We start from the raw sequence: 20,425 nt of genomic DNA, 5'->3' as shown, positions 1-20,425 counted from the left end.
CCTCAAACTTCAAAAAGGGTAATTGATAGTAGGCTATATAGTTGATATTTACGTCTTAATATGATCATACCTTGTTGTTGTTTTATAGATAAATTGCTAATAAAATGCTCTGAATAGTGTTCTTTTGTTTCGCAGGGAATATTATATGAAAGGAAGCAACATGGAGTATTTTGGAGGCGATAATGTGAAGAAAACGCCCACTCGAGAAGTACCCGAGCACTAAGAAGCAGAAAATGGCCTGGGCAAGAAGTCCACCGCGACCGCGGTGAACCGCGATAGATTAAAATCGTGAGGCAGAAAGGTCAGCTCTCACCGCGGTCGACCGCGGTGCACTGTTCACGTTGCTGGAAGTTTGAGGACCAAAGTATAATTTCGGAAAAACTTTTGTAAACCCTTATAAGCTTTAGAAACTCGCCCAAGATTGTTCCAAGTTTTTTTAAAACTATTTTTGGAGGCAAGAACAAGTGTGAGAAGATCAACCAAACATTAGAATTTTTCTATCTCCTTTTAATTCTTGCAATTTTACATTATGAACAATTTAGTAGTTTCCTCTTATTTTGGTATGAGTAGATAAACACTTATCTAGGGTTGATGGAACCAATTATTGGTTGAAGTTTTGAATCAAGTTGTTATAATCGAGCCGGATTTATGATATGATTGTTCAACTACGTTTTGTATGGTGATTAATTGAATGGGCCCTTGATTAATCGTGTCTAATTACCTTATATTGCTTGAGAAAGAATATTAGGTTAGACAGTTGTTGAACAACACCACTTTTGGGTAATTGAAGAGATTCATTACTTGAACTTAAAAGTGGGTTTAGAGATAACGAAACTTTGGTGGGATAATTTAGAGTTGCACACATATTGTCAGCTAGAGTAGTTCGAGAGAATGCTCTAGTAAATTATTGTAGTTGATCGGGAGATAATTACGATAATCCATAACTCTTAATCCTCATAGAGTATTACGGAGAGATTATAGCGGAAGAGTCAAGACCTAAACTAGCAATTGGGGAAAATCACTGCCCTAGACCTTTTTACCATTGAATTATCTTTGTTTTAGCTTACTATTGTTTTTCATAGTATTTGAAGTAGTTAAACAAAAATCCAATCTTAATTGAGCAAAAATCTTGCATCTAGAGATTGATTGAGTTGATAATAACATTGTTGAAGAGTGTAATAGATAGGTTAGTTCCCTGAGGATACGATTCCGGACTTAAAACCGGATTATATTTGCAGCGACCGCTTTGTCCTTTAAAAGGCATAGTTGGGCGTTATCAAATTTTGGTGTCGTTGCCGGGGAACTAACGGTGTTATTTATTACAACTTAGAATTAGTGTTAAAATTATTAGTTCAAATCAATTTCCAAAGGTGTTAAACAATTTTTATTGAAATTCTAACGTTTGAACTCTTGTGGAATTCAGGTGTATGCCTAGAAATTCTTCGAGGACTGGAGAACTGCTTGAAGGACTTTCAGACCCCAAGAAAACATTCAGGGCATTGAACCGTGCCAACAAGAGGATCTAACAATCACAACAACCACACCAGCTTGAAATTGACATGGGTGACGTAGAGAACGTCAATGGAAACATCAGGGATGAGCCAGCTGACCCAAATATCAGAGTGGTGGCAACTCTTATGCCAGAAGCTGCACTTTATGATTGGGCTCAACCCACAGCTGACGACCTGGAAACTGCCATAGCTATGCCCGCAATTCAAGCGGAGACATTCCAGATCACCAACAACATGTTGTATCTGCTGCAGAATAAGGGATTGTTCTCCAGGTCACACATTGAAGACCCTCAGCAACATTTGAAAAATTTTCTGTCAATTTGTGTGACTCAAAGGCAGCCAAATGTGACCCCAGAAGCTATCAAGCTATTATTGTTCCCGTTCTCTGTGACTGGGAAAGCTCAGACTTGGTTAAATTCGCTCCCAATCAATTCCATTGTTACCTGGGAGGAATTAGTAAAGCAGTTCCTGAATAAGTTCTACCCGCCCAACAAGACTGCAAGGCAGATTGATGAAATATTACAGTACAAGCAGCAGCCAATTGAGACCTTGCAAGAAACTTGGGAAAGATTTAAAAGGATGCTGGTGAAGTGTCCTCACCATGGCATTCCAGACGAGATGCTTGGCTAGAGGTTCTACATGGGGTTAGCTGACAATCTAAAGGCCAATGTGGATGCTTCAGCTGGAGGTGCATTTTTGAGTAAGACATTCACCGAGTGCAAAATCCTTCTTGACAAGATGTCCCAGAATTCGGGGTGGATGACTAGAGGTACAACACTGGCACCCATAGTGCATTCAATTCCTCTTGACCCAAATAATTCGCATGCAGAGAACATGGCCACACTCATGACTCAGATGGGTATTTTGACAAAGAAGATAGACTAGATGGGTACCAAACAGGTGCATATTGTTGACACAACAAATGGAGTACTGTGTACACCCTGTGTTACTCAGTCTTATGTGTGTTCATGGAGCGGAGAAGGTGAAAATCAAGGGGCAAGGGAAGATATGAATTATGTTAACAACTTTGGGGGTCAGAGACAAGGAGGATAGCAGTGGAGACCGGTACCAATTCAGCAATACAGACCTAACATGCCTCAGCCTGGGGGCATGCAAGCTCAAGGCCAAATGGTGCCATACCACCAGAGACAACAGGGCTACCCACAGCAGAACCAGCAACAGTTGACATATCAGCCACCTCCTTAGCAGCAAGATAACAACATGGTAGAGATCAGGGGGATGCTCCAGCAACTCATTGGGACAAATGGTAAGATGCAAGAAAAGTTGGCAATACATGATTCAGCTATAAAGAACATTGAAACTCAGTTGGGGCAGTTGTCTATGGCTTTAAACAACCGCTCCCAGGGAACATTGCCAGCAGATACAAATATTAACCCCAAGGAGCAAAACCCGAATCAGCTGATGGCAGTAAGTCTCCGGAATGGGAGAGATTTAGACAAAGAGCAGGAGGTTGCACTAGCCAGTAAAGAGAATACGCCAGCCATTCCAACTCCACTAGAGGTATATGAACCAACAAATCTGTCTGAAGTGGTGGTTGAACAGGGTCAAGATGAAAAGGGTAAGACTAAGATAAATGAACAAGCTGCAGAACAAGACAAGTGGTGCCTCTTGTACCACAGAACCCCAACAGAAAGAAGCCAGCAAGCAATGCACAAAGGGTAATACCTGCACCATTCCCTTAGAGACTGGTAAAACAAAAGAAGGAAGATTAATCCAAGAAATTCATGGAGATGTTGCGTCAAATTCAGTTGAATATTCCTTTGATTGATGCCTTAAGGGAGATGTCAGGTTATGCGAAGATGATGAAAGACCTAATGTCACAGAAGTTTGATTTTCAGGACCTATCCATAATGACTCTAACGCAGATCTGCAGCGTAGTAGTGACCAAACCGATGGCTCAAAAGATGTCCGACCCAGGTAGCTTCATTATTCCATGCAAGATTGGGAGTTATGCCTTTGCAAAGGCATTATGTGATTTGGGAGCCAACATAAATTTGATGTCTCTGGATGTATACACCAAACTGGGCATTGGTAGAGCTAGATCGACTTCGATGCTGCTGCAGCTGGCTGACCGCACGGTAAAAAGGCCTACTAGGATTCTTGATGATGTGTTGGTGCAAGTGGGGAAGTTCGTGTTCCCTTCAAACATTGTTATTCTTCACTGTCAGGTAGATGAGGAGATACCTATCATTTTAGGTAGGCCATTTTTGGCCACTGGGAGAGCACTAATCGATTGTGAGACTGGGGAATTAAAAATGAGACTGAACGATGATGAAGTCATATTCAATGTTTAGCAATCTATGAAGAGACCTAGTGAATATGCTAATTGCTCTCTAGTGGAGGCAGTGGATGTGATCTTGCAAGAAGATGATGTCACCCTGACTGCTAAAGATCCATTGGAGGTATGTCTAACAAATTTAGAAGAGATGGATTGTGAAGGGTTAGCTGAGTGGGTCATGGCACTTGAAGGCCAAGGATTCTGGAAAAGGGAACCTCAGTTCGAGTCCCTTGAGTTAGAAAAAAGGGCTACACCTCCAGCAAAGCCATCAGTAGACGAACCACCGAAGCTGGAGCTGAAGCCGCTCCCAGCTCACCCAGGTATGTTTTCTTAGGCCCCGATTCTACTTTGCCTATTATTATATCATCCGATTTGCTAGATGTGCAGGTAGAACAGCTCTTACAGGTACTGCAGGAAAGTAAGACTGCCATTGGCTGGACCATGGCAGACATAAAGGGTATCAGCCCAGCCTTCTGTATGCACAAGATTCTCTTGGAAGAAGGGCACAAACCTTCCAAAGAACATCAACGAAGGCTGAACCCGAACATGAAAGAGGTAGTAAAGAAGGAAGTGATCAAATGGTTAAATACGGGAATCATCTTCCCCATCTCTAATAGCAATTGGGTCAGCCCTGTACACTGTGTGCCGAAAAGGGGGGGAATGACTGTTGTGCAAAATGAGAACAATGAGTTGATCTCAACTCTTACAGTCACGGGATGGTGGATTTGCATGGATTACCGAAAATTAAACACAGCCACCCGGAAGGACCACTTCCCCTGCCTTTCATTGACCAAATGTTGGACAGGCTGGCCGGGCGATCGCACTTTTGTTTCTTGGATGGATATTCGGGGTACAATCAGATATCAATAGCCCCCGAAGATAGAGAGAAAACATCCTTCACTTGTCCGTATGGCATCTTCGTCTTTCGGAGAATGCCTTTTGGGCTTTGCAATGCACCGACAACATTTCAACTGTGCATGTTAGCCATTTTCACAGACATGGTGGAGGATACTATGGAGGTATTTTTGGATGGTTTCTCCGTGGTGGGAGATTCATTCGAGGACTGTCTTCACAACTTAAGAAGAGTGCTCAAAAGATGTGTGGAGACAAATTTAGTGTTGAACTGGGAAAAGTGCCATTTTATGGTACAGGAAGGGATAGTCCTGGGGCATCGAGTGTCCAGTAAAGGAATTGAGGTCGACCATGCTAAGGTTGACGTGACTGAAAAACTACCACCGCCCACTTCAGTCAAGGCGGTGAGAAGTTTCTTTGGGCATGCCGGGTTCTACAGGCGATTCATAAAAGATTTCTCCAATATTACTAACCCATTATGCAAACTCCTTGAAAAGGATCACCCCTTTGTGTTTTCTAATGATTGCAGGTTGGCATTTGAGGAGCTGAAGAAGTGATTGGTGACTGCACCCATCATTGTCACACCCAACTAGAAGCAACCATTTGAGCTCATGTGCGATGCAAGTGACTATGCCATAGGAGCAGTCTTGGGGCAGCGAAAGGATAAACTGATGCACCCGATTTATTATGCAAGCAGAACGCTAAGCGGTGCACAACTCAATTACACTGTGACGGAAAAGGAGATGTTGGCTGTTGTTTTTGCATTCGACAAATTCAGGTCATACTTGATTGGCTCGAAAGTTATTGTTTACACTGACCATGCAGCAATTAGGTACCTGATAGAAAAAAAGGAGTCAAAGCCACGCTTGAGTCGATGGGTTCTTCTGTTACAAGAATTCGATCTGGAAATACGTGACCGAAAAGGGATAGAAAACCAAGTAGCTGACCACCTCTCAAAGTTGGAAGGAGCTAAAAAGAAGGTAGAGGTTGAGGATATAACAGAGACATTCCCGGATGAACAGTTACTAGCAATGACAATGGAGGAGGCAACCTTGGTATGCTGATATTGCTAATTATTTAGCAAGTGGTATTGTACCTTATGAACTCTCCTCAATTCAAAAGAAAAAGTTCTTTCGTGATTGTCGGTATTATTATTGGGATGACCCTCTATTGTTTAAAATATGTGTAGATAACATGATCCGGTGGTGTATCCCCGAGAAAGATCATCATTCTGTTTTGTAGGCTTGCCATGCTTCACTGATGATAGGCTATAATTGTGTATTTTAGTCGCTTATTACACTCTAATTTATTGCACTTTAATTGATTTTGAGCTTTAATCGCTAGTGTTTTACACTAAATATGAGTTTTATGCCTTTTAGGAGTGATTCCGATCTATGTAGGCGTTATGGAATGAATTCAAATGATTTGGAGCTTTGAAGTCTGAGTAAAATCCCAAGACATTAAGTCGGGATCGTGTTCGGAGGGCATGTACCAAGTCCGGATGTTAAAAGAGGACGAAATAAGTTCACTCTGAGAAAATTACATTGCCGCGCCGCGCCTGTGTAAAATGCTGCCTGATGCAAAAAGTTGAGGCTGCTGATAAACTCCATTAGCACGCCGCATGGCGCGGCACAGGGTGCGGCGCGGCTGTATAAAATTTACAGAGCCAGAGTCCTATTTCGCGCGGGAGAATGTGTTTTCGTCTGCGCCCAACCCAACTTGGTATAAATACATATAAAAACGTTATTTTTGAGGACTTTGGACGGAGCTTAGCATGGGGAGACGCACTTTGGAGCAAAAATACACACAAGAACATCTCAGATTTTTTCATCTTTTCTAGTAATTTTAATTATTCAAAATTTATGAAATTGTTTGATTACATCATGAGGCTAAACACCCATTGTTCTGGGGTTGTGATTTAGCCAAGAATATTGTTGTTTGATATTAGCTTGACCTTGATTATAATTCACCAATATATGGTTGTTTCTTCAATTCTGTGTTTAATTGCTTAATTGTCTGGCCAGCAGTTAGGTTCTATTTACTATCTATGTTATGCTTGGGAAAGCCGTGTTTAGATTAGAGAAGAATTGAAGAGAGCATGATCTTAACCCTTAGGGGGAGCGAATTTGTGGTTAGGATAGGAATATACCTAGTCATCGTGCTTAATTAAATATTGTGATCTTAATGCGTTCTTAATAGATTAATTTCATAGGAATATAGGCGTTAATCTATTGAGAATAGGTGAGTAGTACTTCGGGAGAAGGCTATGAGAGCATTTATCGATTAATTAGCAACCATGAGTGAATTATATGAAAGGGAGAGTTAATTAGAACACAATAGGATTGGTGAATCGATCACAACCCTGGAATAGTTGTCTCTATTGAATACATAACAATCATTCTACTGCTTGAGAATTTAGTTATTACTTAGAATTGTAGTTAGCATAATTAAACTCTTGAACTCGAACTTAGCTTGACGGAATAACAATATTGTTGTGTTAGTGAGTAGTTGATATAAGTCCCTGTGGGTTCGACGCTGACTTATCATTTTATTACTTGTACGACCACGTATACTTGTGTGTGCGTTTGGGAGCAACAAGTTTTTGGCGTCGTTGTCGGGGACTTGAATATTAGCTACTTGCTAGTTTTTGCTTTAATTGTTTATTTCATCGAGTCTAACGTTACTTGATTGTTGCTCAGATCTCAGGAACTTTGATTGAATGCGTAGGTTCAGAAGCCAAGACCGACTTCAAGGCTTTGATCCTGAACCTGAGAGAACATTTCACAGGAGGTTGAGGGAAGCAAGGGACACGAATAATATTCAGCCACTTGTTCAATTTCTTGTGGACATGGCAGAGGAGCAATCCATGGCTGTTCAGGAGGTGGCGATGCCCAGCATTGCTAATGTCACCTCCAGTATAGTGAAGCCCAGGATCGCTGGGCACTTTGAGCTGAAACAGAGTATGATCCAGCTACTTCATGCAAATGGGAAATTTATGGGTCTTCCACACGAGGATCCACAACAGCATATTCTGAACTTCTTGGAGATTAGTGATACTTATATCACTAACGGGGTCACTCCAGATTATGTGAGGCTCACACTTTTTACATTCTCACTGTTGGGCGAGGCTAAGCGATGGCTAAAGGCAGAACCAGCTAATTCCATTACAACATGGAATGATTTGGCGAGAAAATTTCTGGCAAGGTTCTTTCCTTCAGGCAAAACTGCAAAGATCAGAAGTGAGATAGTTGCCTTCAAACAAAAAATAAGGGAATCTTTATACTCAGCTTGGGAAAGGTTCAAGGGGATACTCGGAGACTATCCTCATCACAATCAGACGAATGAAGTGTTAGCTCACACTTTCATAGAAGGGCTCCATTCCCAAACAAAAATTGTAGTCGATGCGGCAGCTGAAGGTCAAGTATTGGAGAAAAGCTTCGATGAAATTTATGCATTATTGAACAAATTCTCCAAAAGCAATTCGGATTAGCAAGGAGAGATGGGTAGGAACATGGTACAAAAATCACCGGGGGTTCTTGAATTAGATGTTGTCTCAGCAATGTCAGCACAAGTCTCTACGCTGACCAACCAAGTCAATCAGATGACCATGATCATTAACAAGCAACAAGCCCAGCCAGTGCAACAAGTTCAAATATTTTGTGAAGTATGTGGAGAGGGTCACATGAGCAATTTATGCCCAGCAAATCCAGAATCTGTATATTTTGTGGGTAATGCAAATCGAGGCCAAACAAATCAGTATGGGGACACCTACAATCCCAACTAGAGGAATCACCCAAAATTCTCTTGGGGTAGAAATCAAGGCAATCAGAATCAATATCGGCCTCAAGCACCTCAACAACAATCCAGTCCACCTCAGGCTAAACAACAAGCTAGCCTTGAGGAGATGAAGAAGAAATTGATGACCGACCAGCAAGCCCTCAATCAGAAATTAATAGCAGATCAACAAACTTTCAATCAGAAATTAATAGCAGATCAACAAACTTTCAATCAAAAAATAATGGCTGATCAACAGGCTCAAGCCGCAACACTGAGAAATTTGGAGCACCACGTGGGCCAACTTGCCAGAGCCCAAAATACCAGACCAATAGGGGCTCTTCCTAGTGATACGGATCTCAATCCTAAAGCTCAAGTCAATGCAGTTACCTTGAGAAATGGAAGAGCATTAGAAGAAGTTCCAAAGAAAAAGAAGAATATAGCTCATCCCGAAGGACAATTAGTTCCCAAGCCAGTTGAGGGGAATAAGAAATCAGATAAAGGACCTGAGCTAGTAATTAAGACTAGGCCACCACCTCCGTTTCCACAAAGACTGCAGAAGCAAAAAGATGATGCTAAGTACAATAAATTCCTAGATATTTTGAGCCAACTGAGTGTGAATTTACCTTTGGTGGAAATTTTGCAGGAAGTGCCTAAGTATGCAAGGTATCTCAGAGATATTGTGGCAAACAAACGAAGACATGCAGAGTTCGAAACAGTTGCACTTACTGAAGAGTGCAGTGCCAGAGTTCAGAGTAAACTTCCTCCTAAGTTGAAGGATCATGGGTGTTTCACAATTCCTTTGTCTCTTGGAAAACAAGAAGTTGGTAGAGCCCTGTGTGACTTAGGAGCTAGTATAAATTTGATATCATCCTCTTTGTTCAAGCAACTCGGATTGGGGGTGCTTAGACCTACTACAATCACTTTACAGTTAGCAGATAGGTCACTAGTCATGCCAGAAGAAATTATTGAGGATGTGTTAGTTAGAGTGGGAAAGCTTATTCTTCCTGCTGATTTTATTGTTCTTGATTACGAGGTAGATGAGGAAGTGCCCATTATTTTGGGGCGACCATTCTTAGCTACCGGTGGAGCAATTATTGATGTGAGGGCAGGGAAGTTAAAAATGAGAGTTGACGATGAGGAGGTCACTTTTAATGTGTACAAGGCACTTAAGCTCCCTAAGCATTATGTGGACTTGTGGATGATTATTGTGGTCGAATTGAAGGGAATAGAGCAGAGTCAGCATGTGAATTATAGTGATCCAGATGGGACAACTGAGTTAGAGGAGGTGGTGTTTCCAGTTGAGCGTGTAAAGATGATTGAGAAAAGAGCCAAATATAAAAGAGGAGACCTTCCGAGAGCGTGCAAAAAGGCTAGACTTCATGGGAGAAAGAAGAAGAGAAAGCGCCCAACCTGAGCAGAGTAGCAGAGTTGTGCCGCGACTATAATTAAGGAGCTTGTTGGGAGACAACCCAACCTGTATATCTTTTATTTATTGATTATTTTTTTCTAGTGTCAAGTTTTGTGTTGTTTTTATATTGTAGAGTAGGGGAAGTCTGAGTACCCAAAGTTGAAGCTGAGGAGCATGTTTGAGCCTAAGTGTGGGGTCGTCCCGACCCTTAATATTGAGGATCATGTCTGAGCTAGGCCTGAGAGGGCCTCACGGAGTATTTCTCACCCTTGTTTTAATATTTCTCTATGATCATGCAACGAGGACTATGCATAATATAAGTGTGGGGTGAGGAAACTACTTTCTGAAGTGTAATTGTATAAAACTATTTTTTTATTTAGTTTTTCTTTTAGAACTCGTAGTAGACATAGTCTAGGTAAAAAAAAACGAAAATTGAAAAAAAAAATTGAAAAAGCTTGGACTTTTCCCGACGATGGATCTTTTGAACAATTTTCTTGAGGGATAAAAGTCCGATTTAAAAAACACCAAAAAGATTTTTGTTTTTTTATTTATTTTTTATTTTTATTTTTTTTAGAATAGCTAGGTAGTATTCCTTGGTTTTTCTTTGGGCACCAGTTCTTTTCCAAGGATGTAGCTCGAACCGGGCACTTTAATTTCTTTTTAGGAGTAGTTTAGGAAGGAACTGAGTCATTATGAGATACTCATTAACATGGTTGATGCTGGCACATTAGGCTATGACATACATTCTGTTTTCCCGTGTATTTGATTTGAATTGTGAAGCCTGAGTAAAGTAAATAGCCTATTTTGTGACGCCTTTTCTCGCTTGTTTGACTTGTATACCGCATAGTGCAATGTTGCTTAAATTTCTCATTTAATTGTGCTTGCTTGACTTGAGAGTTGAACAGAACCGTCTTGATTGAATCATGTGCAACATGTGTGTGAGGATTCGTGATTCTCTATGCTATCCTGTGTAGTCTAGAACTTGCCCTGTGTGTTAATTGAAGCGAAATTGTAAGTTGTGCTAATCTAGGAGATGACGTAGGCATTTTCTTGCTTGATCATGGATGTGCTTGTCACATAATAATAGAATTTTCCGTTGCTAGGCCCTTTGAGCCTATAGACCTTTCTTTTGGCACCCACATTACAAGTCATCCCCTATTTTGTTCTTAATCTGATATTGATTGAACCTTTACCTCCTAAGGCACTTAGTAGATAAAAGAAGTTAGGTTAGATATTGGGGAGTATCTGTTGAGTGGAACCATGGAAGGGCTCGTTGATGCACTAAAGTTAAAATCAAAGGTCACTAGCCGATGAACTTTAATGTATGGAGTGTGTGAAGAAAAGAAAAAAAAAGAGGAGAAAAGGAAAAGAAAAATTCAAAGAAATGAAAAATGATAAGTGAAAGTACGTAGAAAAATACACACCACCAATTCTTATTGATTTGTGCTAGTGGAAATATAGAAGTGCTTAATTGAAAAGAGGACTATGTTGTATATGGCAAGTGAATTGGTTGAGAAGAATATGAGCTTGAATTGTGAATGTATTAAAGTGCTTAGGAGGGTTAGCCACTATTTCTAAATGTATCATACTCGTCCCTTAGCCTACATTACAACCTTAAAGTCCTAATTGATCCTATATTTGGCTAGCTCAAATTAGTAGACATATACACTATGGGTAAGCTTATAGTACGATCACGGGATGCATATGAACTCTTTGTGAGAGTGAGTGAATTTGGTTCAATTGTGTAATGTCCTTAAATTATGTTCAAAGGCATATTTGAATGTGTGAACTAGTCTATATTCACTCTTTTGTTTGTTGGTGAGGGCACATGATCTCATGAATGATTGATAATGTTGTAAACTTTCTTGTTGGGTAAGTGCACGAATTGAGGGTGCTTAGTGGTTGCAAGTCGATTGTTGAGGTTGGGTGGTGACGAATATGTTGTTGGAATTTATTGAATTGAAATATTATACTTGGGCATGCTTAAACGGGAAGAATGTGAAATTTTGTGTGTTCATGCTTACGTGCCGGTATTGATTGTAATCAAGAGTATAGTGTGTGGTTAAAAGTTAAGGTGCTACTCTATGATTGAACCAATTGTTGGATGAAGTTTTGAATCAAGTTGTTATAATCGAGCCGGATTTATGATATGATTGTTTAACTACGTTTTGTATGGTGATTAATTGAATGGGCCCTTGATCAATCATGTCTAATTATCTTATATTGTTTGAGAAAGAATATTAGGTTAGACAGCTGTTGAACAACACCACTTTTGGGTAATTGAAGAGATTCATTACTTGAACTTAAAAGTGGGTTTAGAGATAACGGAACTTTGGTGGGATAATTTAGAGTTGCACACATATTGTCAGCTAGAGTAGTTCGAGAGAATGCTCTAGTAAATTATTATAGTTGATCGAGAGATAATTACGATAACCCATAACTCTTAATCCTCATAGAGTATTACGGAGAGATTATAGCGGAAGAGTCAAGACCTTGATTCAAAACGTAGTTGAACAATCATATCATAAATCCGGCTCGATTATAACAACTTGATTCAAAACTTCCACCAACAATTGGTTCTATCCTTAGTTTTTCTTTGGGAACCAGTTCTTTTCCAAGGATGTAGCTCGAACCGGGAACTTTAATTTCTTTTTAGGAGTAGTTTAGAAAGGAACTGAGTCATTCTGAGATACTCATTGACATGGTTGATGCTGGCACATTAGGCTATGACATACATTCTGTTTTCCCGTGTATTTGATTTGAATTGTGAAGCCTAAGTAAAGTAAATAGCCAATTGTGTGACGCCTTTTCTCGGTTGTTTGACTTGTATACCGCATAGTGCAATGTTGCTTAAATTTCTCATTTAATTGTGCTTGCTTGACTTGAGAGTTGAACAGAACCGTCTTGATTGAATCATGTGCAACGTGTGTGTGAGGATTCGTGATTCTCTATGCTATCCTGTGTAGTCTAGAACTTGCCCCGTGTGTTAATTGAAGCGAAATTGTAAGTTGTGCTAATCTAGGAGATGACGTAGGCATTTTCTTGCTTGATCATGGATGTGCTTGTCACATAATAATAGAATTTTCCGTTGCTAGCCCCTTTGAGCCTATAGACCTTTCTTTTGGCACCCACATTACCAGTCATCCCCTATTTTGTTCTTAATCTGATATTGATTGAACCTTTACCTCCTAAGGCACTTAGTAGCTAAAAGAAGTTAGGTTAGAGATTGGGGAGTATCTGTTGAGTGGAACCATGGAAGGGCTCGTTGATGCACTAAAGTTGAAATCAAAGGTCACTAGCCGATGAACTCTATGATTTAAAAGTTAAGGTTCCATCAAGACATAAACTAGCAATTGGGGAAATCACTGCCCTAGACCTTTTTATCATTGAATTATCTTTATTTTAGCTTACTGTTGTTTTTCATAGTATTTGAAGTAGTTAAACAAAAACCCAATCTTAATTGAGCAAAAAATCTTGCATCTAGAGATTGATTGAGTTGATAATAACATTGCTAAAGAGTGTAATAGATAGGTTAGTTCCCTGAGGATTCGATTCCGGACTTAAAACCGGATTATATTTGCAACGACCACTTTGTCCTTTAAAAGGCATAGTTGGGTGTTATCAGTAATCGAGCCGACTGATCCACTATAGTGGATCTTGTAAGCTAGTGAACGGTCCCGCATGGTTTGCATTAGAGGGCCCGCTTTCATCGTCCTTACCCAGATCTCTTCTATTCTGCCCTGCAGTGGTAGAACCTAGTGAACGGGGTGTACTATTTCCCAACCTTCTGTGAACTTTCAAACCCTGGGAGAAATGCAGCTGGATTTCTAAGTAGCCTTACTCACTTCATCTTCGGCTTTTAGAGTCGTAACCTAACCTCATCCTTTTATAGCTAGGTAACTAGCAAATAAGCTGGGTGAAAATAATAAGAAATTGGAAATACTGAGGTTAACTTAGTGTTTGACAAAGCTATGAAGATCTTTGAAGTCTCAAACATGGTGGCTGAGGCAATTGCGATTAAGGAGGCTTTTTTAAGTTATTGTTTTTATCCCCAGGTGCTACCAGTTATCATTAAGACTGACTCATTAGTGATTATTCTCGAAGATGATCTTGGATGGAATATGAGAGGTCCTTTGGAGCATTGATACTGTGATTGATGATATTAAGCAATTTCTACAAGATTTCCATGTTACTGTTGATCAATTTTGAGGGAGGGCAATGCGCTTCTTGATTATAATACTCTAATTTAGCATTTCATAGTGGAAGTGATGTTCAAATTCAAATTTAAAACCTAGACAACTCACAATGTCCAAACCTGCACATTAGAGTTCCGAAGAGATGACAGGTCAATCTGTATGAATTCGCATTATTGCCCTATGAATATTAATATGACATTACCTATCCTTAAGTGTGCGCCGGACATGGTTTTTATCACTTGTAACATTGTAGAGTCCTTCTACCCTCATTACTTGAGACTTATTAATAAAACTAGCCACTAGGTATCCTATCTATTGGTATATTAGCTTTAAAAACAACAAATCTACATTTTTCAGTCACAGCGCTTTCTCGAAACAGCTAGAATTTGCTGAAACATTCAATAAACCATTTCATTTACTGCAACACGTTTGATTATAGTCTTTCCCTTCCGTTTCCATGTATGCCTATGCCATAGAAAACAAAAGGTTTCCATGTATGCGTATGACAGAGAAAACAAAAGGTCAAACTAATCAGCTGTGTTCAGCTATATAAATAAACCTAGCAGTCATCCATCCCAATGACATTCTGAAGCTAAATCAAAAAACAAAAATATTAAATAAAGCTGATAAACCATGATTTGCATTGTTGTCATGGCAGGCAAACCCGAGAAGAGAACATAAGAATAACTAAACATTCTGTGATACAATCCGATAAGGAAAAAATATCCACAACTTAATTAGTCTGAAATTCTATCTTATGGACAAAACAGAACACCTCCTAAAGGATGCAAAAGATATCAAAGCATGCATTATACGACTCTTACATGAGGGAAGTAAAGTACCTTCACTGCACTTGCAGATAAAATGAGAATCTGAACGGAAAATAAATTTGAAGTTTTACATATGTCAGGTCGTAGCTAAGCTCCCTCAACCTGCTTGCCTTGGCACTGCACTGACATTTGCATTTTTAATTTTACTGTAAATTGGAAATCTTGTGGGCACCATTTAAAATAAAAGAGAAACCAGAAAAAGTAGATAACTAAATTCGTCATCTGGTGACCAACCAAGTCAGATAATTAGACAGCTGCCATACTTTCAAGGGCACTACATAAAAAACAAAGCTCAAGAAAAATCGCGAACTGAACACACAAAACGGATCCAGGAACAAGTTAACAGACGACTAATCAACCTAAATAGTGTCAGTTGACAGCTACTGACAGTATATTTCATTATCGCCATTTACATTCTTTGCTAAATAAGTTCACGATCTGGTGTAAAAAATTAGAGATAACGATAGCAGTCCCTACACAACAAGGAAATCATTGCAACAGAAGCTGCTCTACACCACAAATCACCATCAGATTTGGCTACTTAAGCATCCCAAGTCACCAATATCAATATCTTTTAATTTTAAGAAACTTCACCACAATTGTCATCACATTCGCACAGAGCTTTGACTTCTCATGTCTACCCAATTCTGCCAGTGTTATGACGTTTGAGATCGCAAAGGGTACATGTCATCTCAAAAGACAATTCTTGCATCCATCATATCGGATTCGTTGCAGACAGTGGTTGTGCAACTTCACCAAAGAATGCAAGTAAAAAGAACCAAAAGAACGAATGAGAAGTAAACATCACTGAAGGGCCAAGAGATAAGTGATCATATATGACATCTTCTATCACTATCCATGTATTCAGATCCAATTATTGTTTTTTTGTTTTATATTAAGGATATCCAGATCTAATCATTACCTTTAAATGTGCAATACTTTTCTGTGAAATTCTTCGTCAATGAAAAATCTATGTAGTGCCTTTCTTCTTTACACCGCCGTCTCTTGCAAACAGAATATAAAGATCAAAACATATGTAGCTAAATATACGATATAATCCAAAATACTCGGTATCCAAATCAATTGCGAGAAAATTGTTTAATCGAAATATGTTACATACACGAGTTTCCTTCGAAACAGTTCCTTAATAGATAAACTGACTATGCCACCCAGCCATGCATGCAGTTGCATGATAAGGTTCCAGCGCCCAGTGATAGTCAACCTGCAACAAAATCTGAGACATGTACAATAGTCAAAGCATTTTTTCCGTGATATACTGTCAAAAGTGCCCTGCTAAAAGAATAACACAAGTGATCGTCAAAACAAGTTTTGCATCTTCCTTTCAACGCATGGCTCTCTAACCTCAACCACATCGACCCTGAGTATTAGACAAAACACCAACAGTTACTGCATGCTATTCACTTATCTTAGCAAAACAAGCCACCAGTCCCCAACTCCCCCTGCTGCAATTCCTTTCTTCGCTGCTCCTCTAGCGGATCTGGACTCTTCACTACTCTTCGCGCACGCCTAAAAGCAGAATAAGGTAGGGATAAGATCACCTTAAGAGATTAACAAATTCTCAAATATTTGATAATGCACAACTTTTTCCTAATCAAGTATGACTGACAATTGAAGTTCGCGGGATTAACCTGTCTTGCGCATGCTGTGCAGGGAAGGTAGGCATGAATTCTTTGGACTTGGGAAGAGGAACTTCACGAAACCACTCATGGTTCAACGCAGCTTCAGCAGTTAACCTCTGCAGTTTGTCACCACAAACAATAAGCTTTTGAGCAGGAAAGATTAGCTTAGAGCAAACTTACAAGTTCACATATGTTTGGTTATTAATACCTGATCCGGATCATAAGTGAGTAGCTTGTTCAACAGGTCAAAACCAGCATCAGATAGTCCAGGTTCCATGAAGGATGTGGCCGGAAATTCCTTTCTTAACAAGTTATACCTGAAACGAATAATCATGGGTTAACAGAAACATGGAAATATTTGCTGTCAAACTGAAATCGTAGCCAAGCCGGACAGCCAGACCAGAATCACTCAAAGCTGGAAGCCTGGGAAAACAGTAACAAAATAAAGAAATGAATCTCCAGTTGTCTATTGTAGGGATAAAATATAGCAGAAAATAATACTTACTTATGCTTTACAAAGTTGACTTTCACCCCAGGGAGTTTGGAAAACCCCGGCCATATCGTCTCATTTGGGGTGCCAAGGATTCTGAAAATCTGGAAAGGGAAAACCCCACAAATAGGTGTTAGAAATTACATCGCCGAAGCCGTAAGTAACTCTCCACTAATTACAAAATAAAGCAGCTGGAAGAGAGACCTTGTTAAGTTGATCAACTTCTGATTTCCCATTGAAAAGCGTTTCTTTCCTCAGCAATTCAGCCATGATACAACCCAATGACCACATGTCAATAGCAGTGGAATATTGTTTCGCTCCCAAAAGAAGTTCAGGTGCCCTGTAAGAATACTAATTTTTCAATCCTTATCACTAAAAGATCAGATAGAGAAAGAATTTAACAGAAATCTTTTTTGGCAATAATTTTTCAATCCTTGTCACTAAAAGATCAGATAGAGGAAGAATTTAACAGAAATCTTTTTTGGCAACATACACAACTCAACAATAATATGTCCATGTACTTAAAACTTTTCGAATAAATTAAAATCAAAACAAGTAAAAGCATTGAATTGAAACTCACCTGTACCACAAAGTAACCACCAATTGAGTATACGTTTTCAGGGGGCTCCCATATTGACGAGCCAATCCAAAGTCACAAATCTTCAACTCACCTTGGTTATTTAACAGTAAATTTGAAGTCTTCAGATCTCGGTGAAGCACCCAGTTATCATGAAGATACTTGACACCCTCCAAAAGCTGGAGCATAAGGCATTTGACTTCACTTTGGGTAAATCGTTGTTTCATTGTCTCCATCAACGCCTTCAGGTCATGCTCCATGTATTCCATCACCATGAAAATGTTGTCAAGTTTGCTCCCTACAACTACTTCTTTAACATCTACAACTGCGGGATGGTGGAAAGAGAGGAGAATGTTTATCTCCCTTAGAGATGTCAAAGGAAACCCTTCTCGTTCCTTTTCCATTTTAACCTTCTTTAGAGCAACAATTTCTCCTGTCTTCTTGTCTCTAGCTCTGTAAACAACTCCATATGTACCTTCATCTATCTTGTTAAGCCTCTCGTATTCATCCACGCTTCTACACCCCTGAAGCATGTTTACGCTCCTTTGAGGAGGGAACGAAGCTTCTAGTACACCACAAGAATCATGCTCGTGTTCGTATTCTGTATCTGATTGGCTAACACTAGCATCATCATAATTACGGTCCTTATCCACATCCATGGAGTCATTCTTGTCTAAATTATTTTCCTGGTAACTATCTCTACTAGAAGACCTAATATGATCATCAGATTCTGAGGGTCGCGCCCTATTTCTCTTGGGGTTCCCAATTTCAGGGGTCAGTGATTTCCTACGCCCACCTGTTTCAGTCGACCATGACCCTAGTTTCCTACTCTTTAATCGAGGAATTTTATTGTCGGCAACTAGGAAATCATCAACATCAGTCACCCATCGAGATGCTCTTATATGGACATATTCACCATGTTCAAGTATTTTAGCCTCTTGTTCATTGCTCGATTGCACCTCAACAGGAGGCGTCAAAGATATGTGGTCAGGAAATTCAGAAGCAGCTTCGTGGGAAACAGGTATAGCCTTCACCCTAAGCTGGGACTGCTCTGTATTATTATTAGTCATAGAATAGTTCTGCACCTTAGCAGCTGCCAGTGAAATTGTACGAATATTTGACACTCTATTCACTTTCTTAGCATCTTTATTATCCCAAATAACGGGTGAAAATTTTCTTATTTTGCTCTGTACAAGTAACTGGTCTCCATTGTCCGAATTGCTGGCCTGATCATCAGAAACACTCTCACTGGACGATGATAATTCCCCGGGCTCACGGTCACTCCTACCTGAATTACTCATCATCTCTCTTTCTTTTAAATTCATTCGTCTTAGCCTAACCCCGCTATCGCCGTTACGAAATCCATCATAATTTCTTTTTGAGTAACCAACTTCCCTCCTTGAAACCTCAAATTCCAAACCCTGGCCCCTAAATTCGTCGTCCCTATATTCACCATGTCTTCCAGCAGCCATATAAATCCCCAATTCTCCTCTAAAGATAAAACCCTAACCCTAAATTCACCCAAACAAGACCAATACACCGACTCTAATAGAAACAAAACTTATCTTCGAGAAAATAAGGGAATTGGAAGCTTACTGATGGTAGAAACGGATGAAAGGCGGCGACGGTGTCTTCTCCGATTCCGAAAGGGCAACCAAGTTCCGGCGGCCGCGTAAAGAGGCTTTTTAGATTAGCTCCTCCTATGTTTTATACTGTAATTGAGATTGCCTCCAGATTTTTGTTAATTGTTATTTGGTTTTCTGCAATTGAAAGGAACGGCCACAATGTTTCTTGTATCCTCGTTTTGCTCCCCTGAATATACAATAATAGAATATCTCCCCCACAAGAAAAAGCTCATGGTTCGTTTAGACTAAAAGGAACAAATATATATACTATTTTTTTTCAATAATAAAAGGAGAGTAGCTTTAAGACGCTTATGCGCGTACAATATTTAGAAAAAACTAATCACAAAGTATTGTTATCTAATTTGTTTGAGATGAGAAAATTAATATTTGTTGTCGTATTTTACTGATATATTTAAAATTTAAAAACAATAAACTTATGAAATATTAAAAATAAATATTAACATAATAAGTTTTTAACGTCATAGTCAACGCAAAACTTGCTTTGTCTACAATATTGGAACCTTTCATTAGAACACTTATTGCCTTAAACCTGCACTCTTCTCGTATAATAATCAAATTCTTCTGCTAGATTACAGCAATAAATTCAATGCTTAGTAAGGGGTTATGGAATGTTAGCATTTTAGGGATCTTTAGCTATATTCATTGTTTACTTTTTCTAGTCATATACATAGGTTATATATTGATTATATACAATTATGCACATATAATACATAAATTATTCATATATTACACTTCTACCGACTATTTACCTATAATAGCATTTAAGTTTATATCTTATTTGGGTAATGTAGGCAAAAATAACGTAAGAAAAGTCATTTTTTCTAAATTTTTATGTTATAAAAGAATATAAAATATTTAAATTTAAAATCTCATAGGATATTCATATTTCAAATTGAAATTTTAAAAAAGCTAATACAGTGAACTAGTTGTATTGTATCTAGAATTAAACTCTCTAAAGCACATGCTTATTTTAAAACTAATTGACAAATAAAATTTCCAAGTTTAATAGAAGTAGAAGAATCTACAATTGTAGTTTTTTTGGCAGATTCAGTCTTTTCGTGGAAACTTAGTAAATTTGATCAGAATTAGCACTGTTGTAATAGATGACAAAATTAATAGGTATGATATAAAGAAGCGGTGCTATAAAAAAGTGTACCTACATAATGATGGCCACTACTGTTAAAGGTAAATGATATAAA

General features: G+C 39.1%; 3 protein-coding genes and 1 non-coding gene across 6 annotated transcripts; 2 read left to right on the top strand and 2 right to left on the bottom strand.

Moving 5' to 3' along the window:
* The first annotated feature begins 3,256 nt into the window (after positions 1-3,256).
* LOC138868492 (uncharacterized) lies at positions 3,257-3,826 on the top strand. The gene has a single exon (XM_070146046.1). The coding sequence runs from the start codon at positions 3,257-3,259 to the stop codon at positions 3,824-3,826; it is 570 nt and encodes a 189-aa protein (XP_070002147.1).
* A 4,065-nt stretch (positions 3,827-7,891) lies between these two features.
* Positions 7,892-7,996, bottom strand: LOC138869849 (small nucleolar RNA R71). Its single transcript, XR_011400100.1, has one exon. It is a non-coding gene; the product is annotated as a small nucleolar RNA R71 (small nucleolar RNA).
* A 684-nt stretch (positions 7,997-8,680) lies between these two features.
* Positions 8,681-9,853, top strand: LOC138868491 (uncharacterized). Its single transcript, XM_070146045.1, has one exon. The coding sequence runs from the start codon at positions 8,681-8,683 to the stop codon at positions 9,851-9,853; it is 1,173 nt and encodes a 390-aa protein (XP_070002146.1).
* Positions 9,854-15,165: 5,312 nt separating this feature from the next.
* LOC104244489 (cyclin-dependent kinase G-2-like) lies at positions 15,166-19,338 on the bottom strand. 3 transcript variants are annotated; one of them, XM_070174331.1, is made up of 9 exons: positions 17,584-19,338; positions 17,208-17,343; positions 17,019-17,107; positions 16,914-16,936; positions 16,722-16,830; positions 16,523-16,629; positions 15,994-16,400; positions 15,796-15,877; positions 15,166-15,623 (listed from the first exon to the last, which is right to left on the bottom strand). In XM_070174331.1, exons 1-5 carry the CDS (start codon positions 19,050-19,052, stop codon positions 16,817-16,819), a joined length of 1,731 nt encoding a protein of 576 aa, XP_070030432.1. In that variant the 5' UTR covers positions 19,053-19,338; the 3' UTR covers positions 15,166-15,623; positions 15,796-15,877; positions 15,994-16,400; positions 16,523-16,629; positions 16,722-16,816. The 3 variants fall into 3 exon arrangements, with proteins under 3 accessions (XP_070030432.1, XP_009798222.1, XP_009798226.1); XM_009799920.2 differs by lacking the exon at positions 16,914-16,936 and having other exon boundaries at positions 15,796-16,400; XM_009799924.2 differs by lacking the exons at positions 15,166-15,623; positions 15,796-15,877 and having other exon boundaries at positions 15,928-16,400.
* Positions 19,339-20,425: the final 1,087 nt, after the last annotated feature.

The sequence above is a fragment of the Nicotiana sylvestris genome, chromosome 5 (assembly GCF_000393655.2).
Source record: "Nicotiana sylvestris chromosome 5, ASM39365v2, whole genome shotgun sequence".
NCBI lineage: Eukaryota > Viridiplantae > Streptophyta > Magnoliopsida > Solanales > Solanaceae > Nicotiana > Nicotiana sylvestris.
This window is presented reverse-complemented; position numbering and strand designations above follow the sequence as displayed.

Bases quoted from the DNA above. Each gene is read 5' to 3' on its own strand.
- LOC138868492 (XM_070146046.1), top strand. From the start codon at position 3,257: ATGGAGATGTTGCGTCAAATTCAGTTGAATATTCCTTTGATTGATGCC.
- LOC104244489 (XM_009799920.2), bottom strand. From the start codon at position 19,052: ATGGCTGCTGGAAGACATGGTGAATATAGGGACGACGAATTTAGGGGC. The intron at 17,344-17,583 runs GTGAGTTTCAAT...GTATTCTTACAG, and splicing joins GTGGTTACTTTGTGGTACAG to GGCACCTGAACTTCTTTTGG. The intron at 16,401-16,522 runs GTTAATCCCGCG...TTCTGCTTTTAG, and splicing joins GCACAGCATGCGCAAGACAG to GCGTGCGCGAAGAGTAGTGA.
- LOC138868491 (XM_070146045.1), top strand. From the start codon at position 8,681: ATGGCTGATCAACAGGCTCAAGCCGCAACACTGAGAAATTTGGAGCAC.